Genomic DNA, 16,596 nt, shown 5'->3' on the forward strand with positions numbered 1-16,596 from the left:
CCCAGTAACATAACAAAAATAATATCATCAACAACGTGACAAATCAGTTTGTAACATTCATCTTATTACATTTTTGCAGGAAAAGTGTGACATATTATCACCTTTTTTGTAAATATGCAAATTTTTCGCTAAATTTATTACATCATCAGGCCTATCGAAAATTTTCAGAGACGTAAGTAGTTAACATTTATAGTTAATATTAGATGGACTATAAAAATGCATTGCTTTGGAGACAATAATTTTTTGTAAGTTAAAAAGGAGGCTCCTGTAAAATTGTACTTTTTAACTTAACACCTTATTGAAGCAAAGAGGCGAAGTATAAAAAAGCGCCAAGAACGCCCGAGCTACATAATATAATATAGTCCAGACGCGCGACAGCCCGAGCGCCCGCCCTGTCATAAGCGCTGCATTAACAATTAAAAAACAATAGTTTAAAATAAAATAAGCCCAAAATACTCATCGGAAACAGATAAAAGAATTAGTCCAGAAAGCCACTGCGCATCCGCTAGGAAAAATATTCTAATTCGGATTTTTTACACAATCTTACTCAAAAAGGACTCCTTTTAACAAATTTGCATGTTGCCAGGACCAAAACGTGGTCAAAAATTTTTTAAACGTTTTTTTTTTCCTAAAATTATTTTTTTTGCATGGAACAAATTTTTTTTAGGTTTTTTGGATCATTCCAAACAGAAAAGGTCTTTAGTGACTTTTCTCTAAAGTTGATAGTTTTTGACATATAAGCGATTAAAAATTGAAAAATTGCGAAATCGGCCATGTTTAACCCTCAAAAACTATGTGAAAAACTGAAAATTTGAATGTTGCCAAGGTAGGTAGATATTCTCTAAACATCGATTGATGAAATCCCGAAGAGTTCTTTGCAATACAATATTCAAAACTCCTTTGTTTTTTAAGTGCTAATCAAGCGTGCGCGACACTATTTTCCACGGACAGTATGGTGCAAATGAAAGGAATATCTTTAAGGAAAAATCCCAAAACAGGTCGGTTTTTATTTTTAAGTTATGATATTGTGGCATATATAGTATACTAGTGACGTCATCCACCTGGGCGTGATGACGTAATCGATGATTTTTATAAATGAGAATACGGGTCGTGTGCTGGCTCATTTGAAAGGTTCTTCAATTCTCTATTCAGTAATATAAACATGTACATAGTTATTTATGCAGGGTGTCCAAAAACTTTTTATTAAATTAAATCATTTGGCAAATTGACAAAAAAATTAAATTATTGGACACCCTGTATAAATAATTATGTAAATGTTTATATTACTGAATAGAGAATTGAAGAACCTTTCAAATGAGCTAGCACACGACCCCTATTCTCATTTAAAAAAATCATCGATTAGGTATCACGCCCAGATGGATGCCGTCACTAGTATACCATATATGTTACAATATCATAACTTAAAAATAAAAATCGACCCGTTTCGGGATTTTTCCTTAAAGTCGTCGGTTTACGAAATAACGAATTTATTCCTTTCATTTGCACCATACTGCATACACAATAATACACATGCAACGGTGGAAAATAGTGTCGCGCACGCTTGATTAGCAATTAAAAAACAAAGGAGTTTTGAATATTGTATTGCAAAAAACTCTTCGGGATTTCATCAATCGATGTTTAGAGAATATCTACCTACCTTGGCAGCATTCAAACGGTCAGTTTTTCACATAGTTTTTCAGGGTTAAAAATGGCCGATTTCACAATTTTTCAATTTTTAATCGCTTATATGTCAAAAAGTATCAACTTTAGAGAAAAGTCACTAAAGACCTTTTCTGTTTGGAATGATCCAAAAAACCTAAAAAAATTTTGTTCCATGCAAAAAAAATAATTTTAGGAAAAAACAAAAAAAAAACGTTTAAAAAATGTTTGACCAACTTTTGGTCCTGGCAACATGCAAATTTGTTAAAAGGGGTCCTTTTTGAGTAAGATTGTGCAAAAAATCCGAATTAGAATATTTTTCCTAGCGGATACGCAGTGGCTTTCTGGACTAAATGGTTTGAACATTAATGTAAGCACTTGGTAACCTCAAAAATAATATTTTTTACTGGTGCTTTTGGGCCTTGAAAATCGCCATTTTTGTTTTTTTAAATTTTGAATGGCTTATAACTCGAAAACGATAATCCTTAGAGAAAAATTACAAAATACCTTTTTTGTTCAGAATGATCCAAAAAACCAAAAAAAAATTGTCCTGGCAGAAAATATCGATCTTTGCAATTTGTTTAAAATAAACTTTAAATAAATTGGGACCACTTTTCGCGTGGGCGACTTCTTGAACCTTATTCTGGGGTGTCTCACAAATGTGATTCTGCAAAACAATCTCATCGGAATATTTTTTCCAACTAAGCCGCCGTTCTCGCCTTCTCTATATTCGCCTTGTGAGAACAATAGTGACGAAACTTCAAAATGAACATTTAGAGATAATCGTATTTGAAGTTTTGATGAAACTGCTAAACAGTATAACTGACTTATAGGTAACCATTTTGCAAAATTTTTCTAATAATGTGCTTTCTAGATATGTAAACCAATTAGTAGAAGTAATTTTATTTGAAGAAAAAATGGATATTGTATTTATTTTTGATTTTTTTTTCTGCGTTACGCCATTATTGCATTATCGAAGGTGTTTAATTTGATGTTTCGCCACTATACTTTAATACTACTATACTAAACAGTTTAGTTTCTGTTTTAAATAATTAAAAAATTTACTTTTAAAAATAAATTAAACGCATCAAATAAAATATTTTATTGTACACACCAGTTATGCGCAAAATGAAACTAAAGTACAATAGAAAAATAACAAAATAAGATCTTAAGTAATAATTATGAAAACGATAAACATGATAAAAGATAAAAAGTAAGCAAAAGAACTATGAATAGTAAAATTAAATTCATCATTTCACTCACGTATGTTTCGTATTTCAAACTACTAAAGAAATGATTGTGGGTAGAAGGAATTGATTTATTTTGTAAGATTTCTTTTTAGAAATGAATATTGGTTCTCGATAGTTTGAGATTAATCAATACTGATCCAAAGTGGATAGACGCTTTCTTGATTTGCTATTTCTAAGTACCTAAGAACGATTGAAACTGAGTTTCTCTGTAAGAAGTTTTTTAAAAAGAACACAAAAGCAAAAACGACCACACAGACAAAAGTGCTCATTCGCCACTATTGCACATTGTACTACTATCTTTAATAAAATACCAAATATTTCAAATACATGTAGGCACGGCGTAATTACAGATTCGCCAGTATTGATATAAAGTTTGGTGTGCTTTCGTTGTTAATGCATCAAAATATTTGACAAATTCACAATACCATAAAGACTTCTAGGCGCCCTGTAGTAATAAGGAAATTAAATAATTATTGTTAGCCGATATTGCACATAAAAGAGGGCATATTTAGATGTCGATTGATGGACTTAACTCAAAAAAGTTAATTTTCGAGTTTCGCCACTATTGTTCTCACTAGGCGATATGAAGAAATATTCGTACATACCTGCACTCGCAGCTGTAGTTTCCTCTTCGTAGATTCCACTTTTTTAAGTTGATCTTCTAGTTGCAATACATGGTTCAATCTTTCATTCAGCCTTAGGTTTTCGTTTTTTAAACATTTGATATATTCCACGGAAGATTTTAAAATTGTGCCTTTGTTTGGGCGGACATCTCTAACAATTTCGTAAAATTGGTCGGTATTTTTGGGCAGCAACAATCCTAATTCTTGAATTCTATCGTTAATATTAAACCTTCTCCTACGTTCAACTGAAATAAACATAAAGGGCATTGTTATAGGTTTATACTAAAAAGGTACATACGTACAAAACAAACAATTGCAAGACAGTCCGCCAGTGCCGGATTAACCAATAGGCAAAGTAGCCAGTTGCCTAGTAGTCCAGAAAGCCACTGCGCATCCGCTAGGAAAAATATTCTAATTCGGATTTTTTGCACAATCTTACTCAAAAAGGACTCCTTTTAACAAATTTGCATGTTGCTAGGACCAAAAGGTGGGCAAAAATTTTTTAAACGTTTTTTTTTTGTTTTTTTCCGAAAATTATTTTTTTTGCATGGAAAAAAGTTTTTTTAGGTTTTTTGGATCATTCCAAACAGAAAAGGTCTTTAGTGACTTTTCTCTAAAAATGATAGTTTTTGACATATAAGCCATTGAAAATTGAAAAATTGTGAAATCGGCCATTTTTAACCCTCAAAAACTATGTGAAAAACTGAAAATTTGAATGTTGCCAAGGTAGGTAGATATTCTTTAAACATCGATTGATGAAATCCCGAAGAGTTTTTTGCAACACAATATTCAAAACTCCTCTGTATTTTAATTGCTAATCAAGCGTGCGCGACACTATTTTCCACCGACAGTATGGTGCAAATGAAAGGAATAAATTCGTTATGTCGTAAACCGGCGACTTTAAGGAAAAATCACGAAACAGGTCGATTTTTATTTTTAAGTTATGATATTGTGGCATGTATGGTATACTAGTGACGTCATCCATCTGGGCGTGATGACGTAATCGATGATTTTTTAAATGAGAATAGGGGTCGTGTGCTAGCTCATTTGAAAGGTTCTTCAATTCTCTATTCAGTAATATAAACATTTACATAATTATTTATACAGGGTGTCCAAAAATTTTTATTAAATTAAATTATTTGACAAAAAAAGAAGTAGAAGGACACCCTGTATAAATAATTATGTAAATGTTTACATTACTGAATAGAGCATTGAAGAACCTTTCAAATGAGCTACCACACGACCCCTATTCTCATATAAAAAAATCATCGATTACGTCATCACGCCCAGACGGATGACGTCACTAGTATACCATATATGCCACAATATCATAACATTAAAATAAAAATCGACCTGTTTCGGGACTTTTCCTTAAAGTCGCCGGTTTACGAAATAACGAATTTATTCCTCTCATTTGCACCATACTGTCGGTGGAAAATAGTGTCGCGCACGCTTGATTAGCAATTAAAAAACAAAGGAGTTTTGAATATTGTGTTGCAAAAAACTCTTCGGGATTTCATCAATCGATGTTAAAAGAATATCTACCTACCTTGGCAACATTCAAATTTTCAGTTTTTCACATAGTTTTTGAGGGTTAAAAATGGCAGATTTCGCAATTTTTCAATTTTTAATCGCTTATATGTCAAAAACTATCATTTTTAGAGAAAAGTCACTAAAGACCTTTTCTGTTTGGAATGATCCAAAAAACCTTAAAAAACTTTTTTCCATGCAAAAAAAAATAATTTAAGGAAAAAAACAAAAAAAAAACGTTTAAAAAATTTTTGACCACCTTTTGGTCCTGGCAACATGCAAATTTGTTAAAAGGAGTCCTTTTTGAGTAAGATTGTGCAAAAAATCCGAATTAGAATATTTTTCCTAGCGGATGCGCAGTGGCTTTCTGGACTATAGAGGCCTCGGCCCCAAAGGGGGCCTCGCAGGGTCCAAAATGAAAAAATAATAATAAAATTTAAATAAAAATTGTAAATCATATTATATTGAAAAATTCATATATCGCGCAATACCATAAAAGTAATGGTGGATGTATAAAACTACATTACAAGGAACAGTACTGCCTATCAGTCTGCACGGTTTCTTAGAAAAGTAGTAAGAGCAAGAGTAACAAATGAGTCAGCGCCCCCTCGTTACCCTCTCCTTCATTACTCATGCCTTTCGCTACATGTCAGGCAAATACAATGGTCTCCAGGCTCATTTTCTAAGATTAACAAACTTGAAATTTACATTTTTTTTGTGATGCACACTCGCTTTGGTTGGAGTAAATGGTGTTAACAGTTGCGTTCGACTCGTTGTAGCAATATCGTATTTGGATTTGTTCAGTCCGTGTACAAATTTTTTTCAGCCTCTATCCACCATTAGGAAGCTACGATTAAATGCGTAAATGAAACCTAACTAGGCGATCCCATTTGCCACGATCTAAACCTTGTCCTTAAAAGAACAAGCAGCACTAGATGGACTACAAAGGCTGATGCAACAAGAGCTTTGTCTAAAGGTTACAATGCCTGCAAATCTGCTCTGCATACTCTTGCTGAAGACCCTAATTAGAAAGCTGAAACAGTTAATGAGGCTAAGTGTTTGTTGAAAGAAATATCAAAACAGAAACACTTAGATATTATGAATGAGTTTTGGTCAACAATTTTAGAACTCATCAAATCAACGCTGCCAGTAAATCATTACAGAGAGAAGAGATTGAACTTGAAACTGGAGTTCAGCTTCTAAAATGAATTTTGGAGTTTTTAAAATCCCAAAGAGATAATTTTGCTTACTACGAGCAGAAGGTCTGCGATCAACAATACTCTCAATTAACCGACGAGAGTAAACAAACACCAAGCAAGAAAACTACATTTTGATGATGCTTATTTCAATGAAGTTTTTTTACAGGGTGGAGAAAAGTTGAAGGTTGAAACGAATCTAACAATTATTTTGAATAAGCTAATTATTGAGCTGAGTCGTCAGTTGTTGACAGCGTATGAGTCAGTAACTCAGCATTTGGTGTTTTGTGCGTTTTTCAAAACTGAGTGATACTCAAATAAAGGAGTGTTCTTCAAAACTACATGAAAACTATACTGATGAGGTTGGACCTGAAATTTAAGATGAACTACTGCAGTTAAAATATTTTATAGTCCATCTCCAGGACTTGTAGCACAAACAATTTATTCCTGCTTCATAGTCTTTTTGGGTTATTTACGAGAACAAATTCAAATCAAAATTTCGAAATTTGTCAGTAGCTTGTAAGATTTATCTTACGCTAATGATTACAAATGCATCAGGCGAACGGTCATTTTCAAAAATGGAAATTATTAAAAACTGTCACCGTTCGACAGTGGCACAAAATAGACTCGAATTGGCGCATTTCCCTCGATTATGGCTATTGAGAATGATGTGCTCGAAAATTTGGAAGTTGAAGATATTTTAGTAGTTTTGTTTCTATGAAACTCAGAAAAGTTACTTTATAATAATTAAATTAATTTATTAGGCTTTGAAATATCAAACTAAATTTAATCCATAATTATTTATTATTACATAATTATGTAATAACAACGAGCATGTAATGATGGGTATTACTCACGATGATCCCTAATAACACACAACATTCCAGGAATGTACTACCAAAGTTCTATCAATATTTGAATGTCCTGGACATTTAGGGAACATTCGGTGAACATCTGTTTAAATTATTCCTGGAATGTTACCATAAGACATTCTGTGAACATACTACCAATGTTCCTATATTTTAAGTTGCGAAATAATACATACGTGTAACAGATTCAGATACAACATTACTTATAACATACCAGACAAACTAAGTGACATTTTAGGCCTACAGTGTCAAATTTAAAGAGTTTCCCAAGTTCAATTAATACAATATTATAAACATACAAATGTAATAAAAATTATTGTTCGCGAATATTCAATTTGGAATGCGATTTTGTTAATAAAAAAATACTTATAACTTATGCAAAACCCAAGAGAGGCATTATTTATATTTATTTCTTTTGCGTTCATTTTCAAATTCGCCGTGCATATATTTTTGTGCATGGCGCTTGAGAGGGCATCACGTGACTAAAAACGACCAACCAACGACCTCGCTTCGGCCATCTTGGCATCTTCATTTTCATTTCATCTTGGCCACCTTGCCCGGCATTGCCTTGCCGTGGATAGTTTGTATTATTTGTGCTTTTTAAGAATATTTTTTTAATTCGGATACTTTTATAATAGCTTTAATAGTATTATTAACATAGTGCATAAAATGGTGTCCTGTTTTTGACGCAGTTGGAGTAGCAGAAACAAATGTAGATAAAAAAATCTGCAGGAATAACGTTTCAATTATGACAGAAGCTCGAAACAAATGACTGTGAATTAGTGTGAATGAAAAGCCCTATTAAAAGGTTAGTATGCAAATATGTAAACGAAGGCATGCCCTGTATTTCAGAAAATAAATTAATACTATTAATACCCTAATAATACTATTCATAAAAAATCTTTTAAGTAACGTAGATATAACAAAGTGAATAAAAGGCATAAATCAGAAGAATTTTTATTTTATAAGTTAATAATTGGTCATATCCATTTATTATTTTAATAATATGTGTGAATAAGCCACAAACTTCGCTTATTCCTAACTAAAATAGTAAATAGAGATAATAACAAAAGGATTTGTAAAACTAAAATAATTCTTTTTGCGTTTTTGCTAATGTATGCGTTTATAAATAGGATGGTAGACCACACACTATAATATGCAGTACCAACTAATGAATACACAGAATATTATAGTCGATCTGCTAAACTCAGTCTCAGTACTACCGAGTCTCAGACACAACTGGCTAGTGATTTTAGTAAATAATTTAGTAAATAAAAAAAATAATAACTAAATAGTTAATAATTACTGTAATTTTGCCAAAATTGGCCAAAAACAAAAAAAATTACCTACTAAAATCACTAGCCAGTTGTGTCTGAGTTTGGGGAACCGACTATACTAATAAACAATTTCTAAGCTGTTTTATAATATTTTGTGAGTTCATTAATCATATTTTTTATTTAAAACTAAAATTTGTTAATAATGCTTAGTAATGCATATATTTTGTATTTTTAGCTTTCCAGAAGATTCTGCGAAGAAGACATGAAGTATAGATCAGATTTGTTAATAGAGGAGTATGTTCAAAACACTTTTTAGAAAAAGATATTGACAGAACTTCACTTTCATCTGTTCGTTTGAGAGACTGTGCTGTTCCAATAGCTTATGTCACACAGGTATATGCATAACCTAATTAATAATATAGTCCGTACAATATAGATACTGTTGTAATTCATTATCTACATCGGAGATCTAAGTTGACATTGTTGCCCAACTACAAAAAATTTTTGAATTCATTTTAAGTCAAATATATCACATAATTATTGTGAAGTAGATTATACAACAAAACATATTAATATTCAATGTAAATAAATAAAAACATCAGAAATAGAAAACAAGAATTAAGGTATAATCTTATGTTACAGTTATTAAGGTACCAAGGGTATTATAAGGATAATAACGCTTGAGGTCAATGGTGTTTTTAACAAGGGCCTTCGTCCTGAGGGATATACGTTGACCGAAAGCGTTATTATTATAATACCTGTGGTGCCTTCAACGTTTAATGTCCGACTAAATTATTCTTTATATGCGAAAAATTTGAATGAATTTTGAATTAATTAGTTTTTAAATAAGTACATTTACCAGTAACAGTAGTAACGTAATTGTGGTAACCATAGTTTTACTTAGGTTGATATTTGTCAACTTGACAGTATCTAAGTCGTTATTTAAATTTAATGCCCAAGGGCGTTATATCGTACTTAACAGACTTCGAAATGTCATTATTTGTCAAATAATGTACCAGTAGGACATTAAAGTAAATAATAAAAACAATAAATATAATGAATACTAAATACTTATTTGTTTGTGAAAAATCTATTTCTTTGTGGCTTTTTTGTAATTAACTATTCTAATGGGGAAATAAGCCACAATTTACTTGAAAAAATAATTTTATTAAGGTTTCTACTTCCACATCGGATGTCGTTGTCAAAATACAAAATGTTCATTATTATTATTTTATTTATTAAATATTATTTATTATTTATTTAAATATTATTTAATATTTATTTTTTTATTATTATTATTTATGCGTATTATTACCTGTAAATAATATTTCTTCTGATTGTTAATTGTAAAGGATAGAAAAATTACCTTTTAATTTATTTTCTTTTAGAATCAGCTGAGAGAAGTGGTCTACAAAAAACCAGAAAGGAAACGGAATATGTGGCTACGAAAAGCAAAAGAAAGGTTTACAAAGCAAATGTGACACATTTTTTTATATAATATTTAGGAATGTCAGTAAATTACATTAAAAAATGTATGTAAAGATTTTTTGCAATAAAAATGTTTATATTTATCAAGGATGTATTATTTGGTATGGCTACATATCGTCAGTGATGTGACAATACCTCCTATCTGTTTTTTTCAAGAGATTTGTAAGATAGACTAAAAACTTGTTTCGGCCACCTCCTGTTTTCATATATTTTTTGAATTGTTTTGCAGTAAATTCAACTATCTATTTACTACAAAAAAAGTCAGAATACGTACGAAAACAGAAAGTGACCTTAAAAAATGTTTTTCGTCTCCTGCAAACCTCATGAAAAAACATTTAGGAGGTATTGTCACATTACTGACGATATATTTCAGTGAATGTCTAAAAAATATACTGTGAATGTTCAAAGAACGTTCGTAGACATTCATGGAATGTTCTAACAAGACATTCAGTCTAAAAATATACTGTGAATGTCCAAAGAACATTCATGGAATGTTCCAACAAGACATTCAGTCTAAAAAATAGACTGTGAATGTCCAAAGAACATTCGTAGACATTCATGGAATGTTCCAACAGAACATTCTAAGAATATTTAAAATGCTGACACAGCACTTTCCTGGGACTTTCCAGGGACATTCGTGTGCATTTGGGGACATTCCAGGAATGTTTTCAATGTCCTGTGTGTACATTCTAGGAACATTCATGGAATGTTTTGTGTTATTAGGGATGAAGTTTGCGACACGAGCCGAAGGCGAGTGTCGTTATTCATCAAAGTGAGTAATAGCCATTACATGTCAGTAGAATACTATACTCTTTCTACGACCATATTTTTTTTTTCTTTATTAGAAAAATTATTATAGTATATTATATATATTATACTTTAAAATGTTCGTTTATTGATAACTATAACAAAAAAAAAACTAAAATAATTTTTTATTGCAAAATTATATAAATAGTTTCTTGACTATTTCTTTGTTTCATTTCTTCAAGCAACACGTTTTAAAAAATGGAACAAAAATTTAAGTTTAAATCTACAAAGTGTCCACCAATATATCAAAGGAATACCTACCGATGGAGGGGTTATCCGAGGTTTTGAGAAGAAAAGACAAAAGTTTCTTAAGGCCGGCCATTGGTAATGTTATAAGTATAGGCGATCCCATCACCTTTATAAAGTACACCACTCATAATCTAGAGCATATATGTATACCGAAAAATGCTTAACCTACTAACAATATATCTCGCTAATTACAGCCATATTTTTGCTATCCTACCTGTTGTGTACTGTTTATAAAAAAATGTGAAAGTTTTGCTTTTTTCTCAATAAATATAAGAGCGTTTATATCTAAATTACTCAAGTATTTAAATGAATTTCATGATAAAATTTCGTCTAGCACTAATATATATGAAATGGAAGGAAGTAACGTTAAAAAAATGTGAAGTAATAAAGTACTTTTTGCGTGGCGTACTTTTAAAATAAATTTCTTCAATTAATAGAAATTGGCATGTGAAACGTAAATCTTGGACATATAATACGAAAAGAGTATAGGAATCTGTAAGAATCTAAGCTCTGTTAATGTAGCCATTATGTATAAGATGGCGCTACGAAAAAAATTATAAAAACCTAAAAAATTCAGGAGCGTATTGGCCCGTTTGAAACTTTCCTTTGGAAATTTCGGTATTTGACGAATATGAGTTTACTAGGGGTCCGGACAAATATAATCCCGGACAAAAAATCCCCACAAATTATACCGGACAAAAAATCCCCACGAAAAATCCCCACAAATAATCTCCGGACAAATAATCCCCACAAAAAATCCCGGACACATAATCCCCACAATTTTTTTTGGCAAAATATCCCCGCAAAGAATCCCGGACAAAAAATCCCCAAGAAATATTTTTGCCGAATAAAGTTGTCAAATGAATGCTTATAATCCAAGAATGCTACTAAAGATGAGAAATTTATACTGTCTGGCCGTCGGTACGTCCGACCGCGCATATAACTACTCGTCATTATGCCAGGTAGAATGACAAATGAGGTGTCGAATGAACGGTTATAATCCAACGATGGTACTAAAGATAAGCAATTTGGTCCGTCGGTCTGCCTGACCGCGAATATAACTCCTCCGTCACTGTACCAGATAGAATGACAAATGAGGTGTCGAATGAAAGCTTGTAATCCAAGGATGGTACTAAAGATAAGCAATTTGGTACGTCGGTCTGCTTGACCGCGAATATAACTCCTCCGTCACTGTACCAGGTAGAATAACCAATAAGGTGTCGAATGAAAGCTTATAACCAAGGATGGTACTAAAGATGAGAAATTTGACCAATGCTGTCTGTTCATCTGTCCGTCCGACCGCGAATGTAACCACTCCGTCATTATGCCAGGTAGAATGACAAATGAGGTGTCGAATGAACGGTTATAATCCAACGATGGTACTAAAGATGAGCAATTTGGTCCGTCGGTCTGCCTGACCGCGAATATAACTCCTCCGTCACTGTACCAGGTAGAATGACAAATGAGGTGTCGAATGAAAGCTTATAATCGAAGGATGGTACTAAAGATGAGAAATTAGACGAAGGCTGTCTGTCCATCGGTCCGTCCGACCGCGAATGTAACTACTCCGTCATTATGCAAGGTAGAATGACAAATGGGGTGTCGAATGATCGGTTATAATCCAACGATGGTACCTAAAGATGAGCAATTTGGTACGTCGGTCTGCTTGACCTCGAATATAACTCCTCCGTCACTGTACCAGGTAGAATGAGAAATAAGGTGTCGAATGAAAGCTTATAACTCGGGATGGTACTAAAGATGAGAAATTTAACCAAGGCTGCCTATCTATCTGTCCGTCCGACCGCGAATGTAACTACCCCGTTAATATGCCAGGTAGAATGCAAATGAGGTGTCGAATGAACGGTAATAATCCAACGATGGTACTAAAGATGAGCAATTTGGTCCTTCGGTCTGCCTGACCGCGAATATAACTCCTCCGTCACTGTACCAGGTAGAATGACAAATGAAGTGTCGAATGAAAGCTTATAATCCAAGGATGGTACTAACGATGAGAAATTAGACCAAGGCTGTCTGTCCATCGGTCCGTCCGACCGCGAATGTAACTACTCCGTCATTATGCCAGGCAGAATGACAGATGAGGTGACGAGTGTACAGTGAACGGTTATAATCCAATGATGGTACTAAAGATTCACGCACGCATTTCGTTCCCGAAAGTGGCACTTTCACGCACGGCGTGCGGGAAAGTAAAATACCTTGTCATATGGCATTATAAAATATTATAATACATGCAATAAACTAATATTTAGATATTATTTACTAATTTATTTCAAATTAGCTTATTGTGCTCATGTTTTAATGAAATTAGCTCGATAATTCGATAAAATAAAATTATTTTGACATAATATTGCTCATCTTTAGTACCATCGTTGGATTATAACCGTTCATTCCACACCTCATTTGTCATTTTACCTGGCATAATGACGGAGTAGTTACATTCGCGGTCGGACGAACAGATGGACAGACAGCCTTGGTCAAATTTCTCATCTTTACTACCATCCTTGGTTATAAGCTTTCATTCGACACCTCATTGGTCATTCTACCTGGTACAGTGACGGAGGAGTTATATTCGCGGTCAGGCAGACCGACGGACCAAATTGCTGATCTTTAGTACCATTGTTGGATTATAATCGTTCATTCGAAACCTCATTTGTCATTTTCCCTGGCATAATGACGGAGTAGTTACATTCGCGGTCGGGCGGACAGATGGACAGACAGCCTTGGTCAAATTTTTCATCTTTAGTACCATCCTCGGTTATAAACTTGCATTCGACACCTTATTTGCCATTCTACCTGGTACAGTGACGGAGGAGTTATATTCGCGGTCAGGCAGACCGACGGACCAAATTGCTTATCTTTAGTACCATCGTTGGATTATAACCATTCATTCGACACCTCATTTGTCATTCTACCTGGCATAATGACGGAGTAGTTACATTCGCGGTTGGGCGGACAGATGGACAGACAGCCTTGGTCAAATTTCTCATCTTTAGTACCATCCTTGGTTATAAGCCTTCATTAAAATACATAGACATTTTCATTCTAAAATAGACAATTAGACATATTTGAGTGATATAATTGTTCTTCCCTGGTATAATTTTATAATATTGGGACATGAGAAGTAGGTAACAAACTATGATGAACCAATATGCGAAATAGATTTCTCCAATACTTTTGGTTTAGATTTTACCACGAGATACGAGCACAGTATTTATCCGAGTAAAATTTTCAGCGAGACCACCTAGAAAACTAAAAGTTCGCACCTGATATATAAAACGATTTCGAGTCGTCTTAGCGAGGCCGCACCTGCATACCTCTCTGTACTGATTAAGAACCAAACTAAACTATATATCGGCCGGCTATGCTGCCTCACTTAGATATCTATTGCGTTATTTCTCCGATAGAGGCAGCATCTCTCGGGAAAGAATCTTTTCTCTCTGTTGCACCGAAAGTAGGGGACCTCTCTTTCATACAACGGCCGGCCTTAAGGGGCCTCCTAGCTTGGGTTGCCTAGGGGCCTCAAGATTCTTAATCCGGGACTGACAGTCCCGGATTAAGAATCTTTATGCCTCTAGGCAAACCAAGCTATGAGGCCCCTTAAGAAACCTCCTCCACATTCCTGTATTTGAGTATCACTAAATTTTTGGAAAAACACACAAAACACCAAATACTAAGTTCACTGACTCGTATGCTGCCAACCGACGCCGACGGTCAGTAGTTAGCTTATCCAAAATTGGTAAATACGTTTCAAACTTTAACTCTTCTCCACCCTGTAGAAAAACTTCATTGGAATTAGCATCATCAAAATGTAGTTTTCTTGCTCGCTTTCGTCAACTTTCGGAATATCCGAGTACCTACCTATTCTGCCGTGATAAGGTAAAAAGCAGTAAGTGCCAAAACAATGGTTTTGAGTTATTTGTAATTTAAGATTTTTTCTTTCACACAATTTATTATTTCTTTAATTTTAAACAGAAAAACTTTAAAAAACATTAATAAACATGTATTAATTTTTGACAAATCAAACAATTGTGTTACTTGTTTTTTGGCTGAAAATTCAGCAGTTACTGCTGTTTGCCCTAATAATGAAGTTGTTTTCTTAAGCAGAAATGTAGAATTGTCAGCTTTATGTAAATATCGGTTTTAAAAATAAAACAAAAATGCAGAATAAAGCGGTAGTGTAATCAAATATAATTCACATTAGAAAAAGAAAAAAGTCTTAATTAATTACATAATATTGAAAAAACTATTCGAAATTTATTAGTTCTTCTACGTCATCTTCTTTTAATGAAAGCCAAAAATGCCGTCTGTTTTCAGGTATGAGAGGGCACAGTTGCGAAGTTATACCTTGTTTCTTTTGCGTAGGGACACCTCTACAATTATCGCGTAATTTACTAGGAATTTCTAGTTTATTTTCTGTCATGTGTTTATTTTAACGGATGGTAAATCAGGTGATGTTTACACAAATCAGATTTATGTCATGATATAATACAAACTTTGAACACAAATGTGAAGGAAAATAGCAGTATCTACTTTAATAAGTAGATACTGCCATTTAAATTCACATTAAAAATTATGTTCCAGATCTCTGTGTAGGTAAACAGCAGTAATTAGTTATTAATTACGTTGGATACTGCCTGTTACCATCACATTGAGAGCTACTTTGTTAGTAACTGCTTTTTGCCATTGCTAGTTCTGGAATAAGTTGACTATAAATGTGCACCAAACTCTTTGTAAAAGTAAGAGCAGTTACTACTTAGGTAGGATACATTAATATCTCATTTTTGAAAAAAATGCCACTTACTGCGTTTTACCTTAACAGGGCAGTATTGTAGATCTCAGACCTTCTGCTTGTAGTAAGCAAAATTATCTCTGCGATTTTAAGCACACCAAAAATGAATTTAGAAGCTGAACTGCAGTTTGAAGTTCAATATCTTCTCTCTGTAATTATTTACTGCCAACGTTGATCTAATTCACTATGAATATTTCCTATTTTGACATTTCTTTCAACAAACACATGAACCTCATGAACTGTTTCAACTTTCCGATTAGTGTCTTGAGCAAGAGTATGAAGAGCAGATTTGAAGGCGTTGTAATCCTTAGACAAAGCTTTTGTTGCATCTGCCCACTCCATCTAGGGCTGCTTGTTTTTTTAAGGACTAAATCGTAGCGAATAAAGAGTAATATTTGGATTCTTTAATTTCTTTAACAATTGTATTCAAAACGTGTTTACCTATTACTTCTTCACAGATCTTTGAAGATAAGTAAGAAGGTGTTCCAGTACCCTTATTGCCACACTTAGCTAAATGAGAGCTTAAAAAAGTTAACATTATTTTGTGAACCATTATTTTGTCCCATTATTTTGTGAACCAAAGAACAAATCCAAACACGAAGAAATAAGAGGCTAAATGATAACTTCCGCAGGAATCTAGAGCGAAAGGCATGGGTATGGGTAGTGGAAGAGAGTGTAAGGTGGAGGCGCTACCTCATTTTTCCTCTTGCTCTTACTACTCTTCTAAGAAAGCCTTCAGACTAACAGGCAGTACTTACTGTTGCTTCAACCAAAGGGCATTCGTTAGCGACTTATTCTCACAACATAGGCTTTCTATGTGAACAAAAGTATGCATTGTAAT

The 16,596-nt window shown here is 33.4% G+C and overlaps 1 protein-coding gene across 2 annotated transcripts in view; it reads right to left on the bottom strand.

Annotated features, from left to right (window-relative positions):
- The window catches only part of LOC114337466 (transcription factor EC), a 598,738-nt gene that overhangs the window by 41,963 nt on the left and 540,179 nt on the right, over positions 1 to 16,596 (bottom strand). For both annotated transcript variants that reach the window (XM_050663117.1, XM_050663118.1), the window contains exon 4: positions 3,515 to 3,777. In XM_050663117.1, coding sequence (XP_050519074.1) covers positions 3,515 to 3,777 — 263 coding nt within the window. The remainder of the gene's footprint in view (positions 1 to 3,514; positions 3,778 to 16,596) is intronic.

This window comes from Diabrotica virgifera, chromosome 10 (genome assembly GCF_917563875.1).
Source record: "Diabrotica virgifera virgifera chromosome 10, PGI_DIABVI_V3a".
In the NCBI taxonomy this organism is placed as follows: Eukaryota; Metazoa; Arthropoda; class Insecta; order Coleoptera; family Chrysomelidae; genus Diabrotica; species Diabrotica virgifera.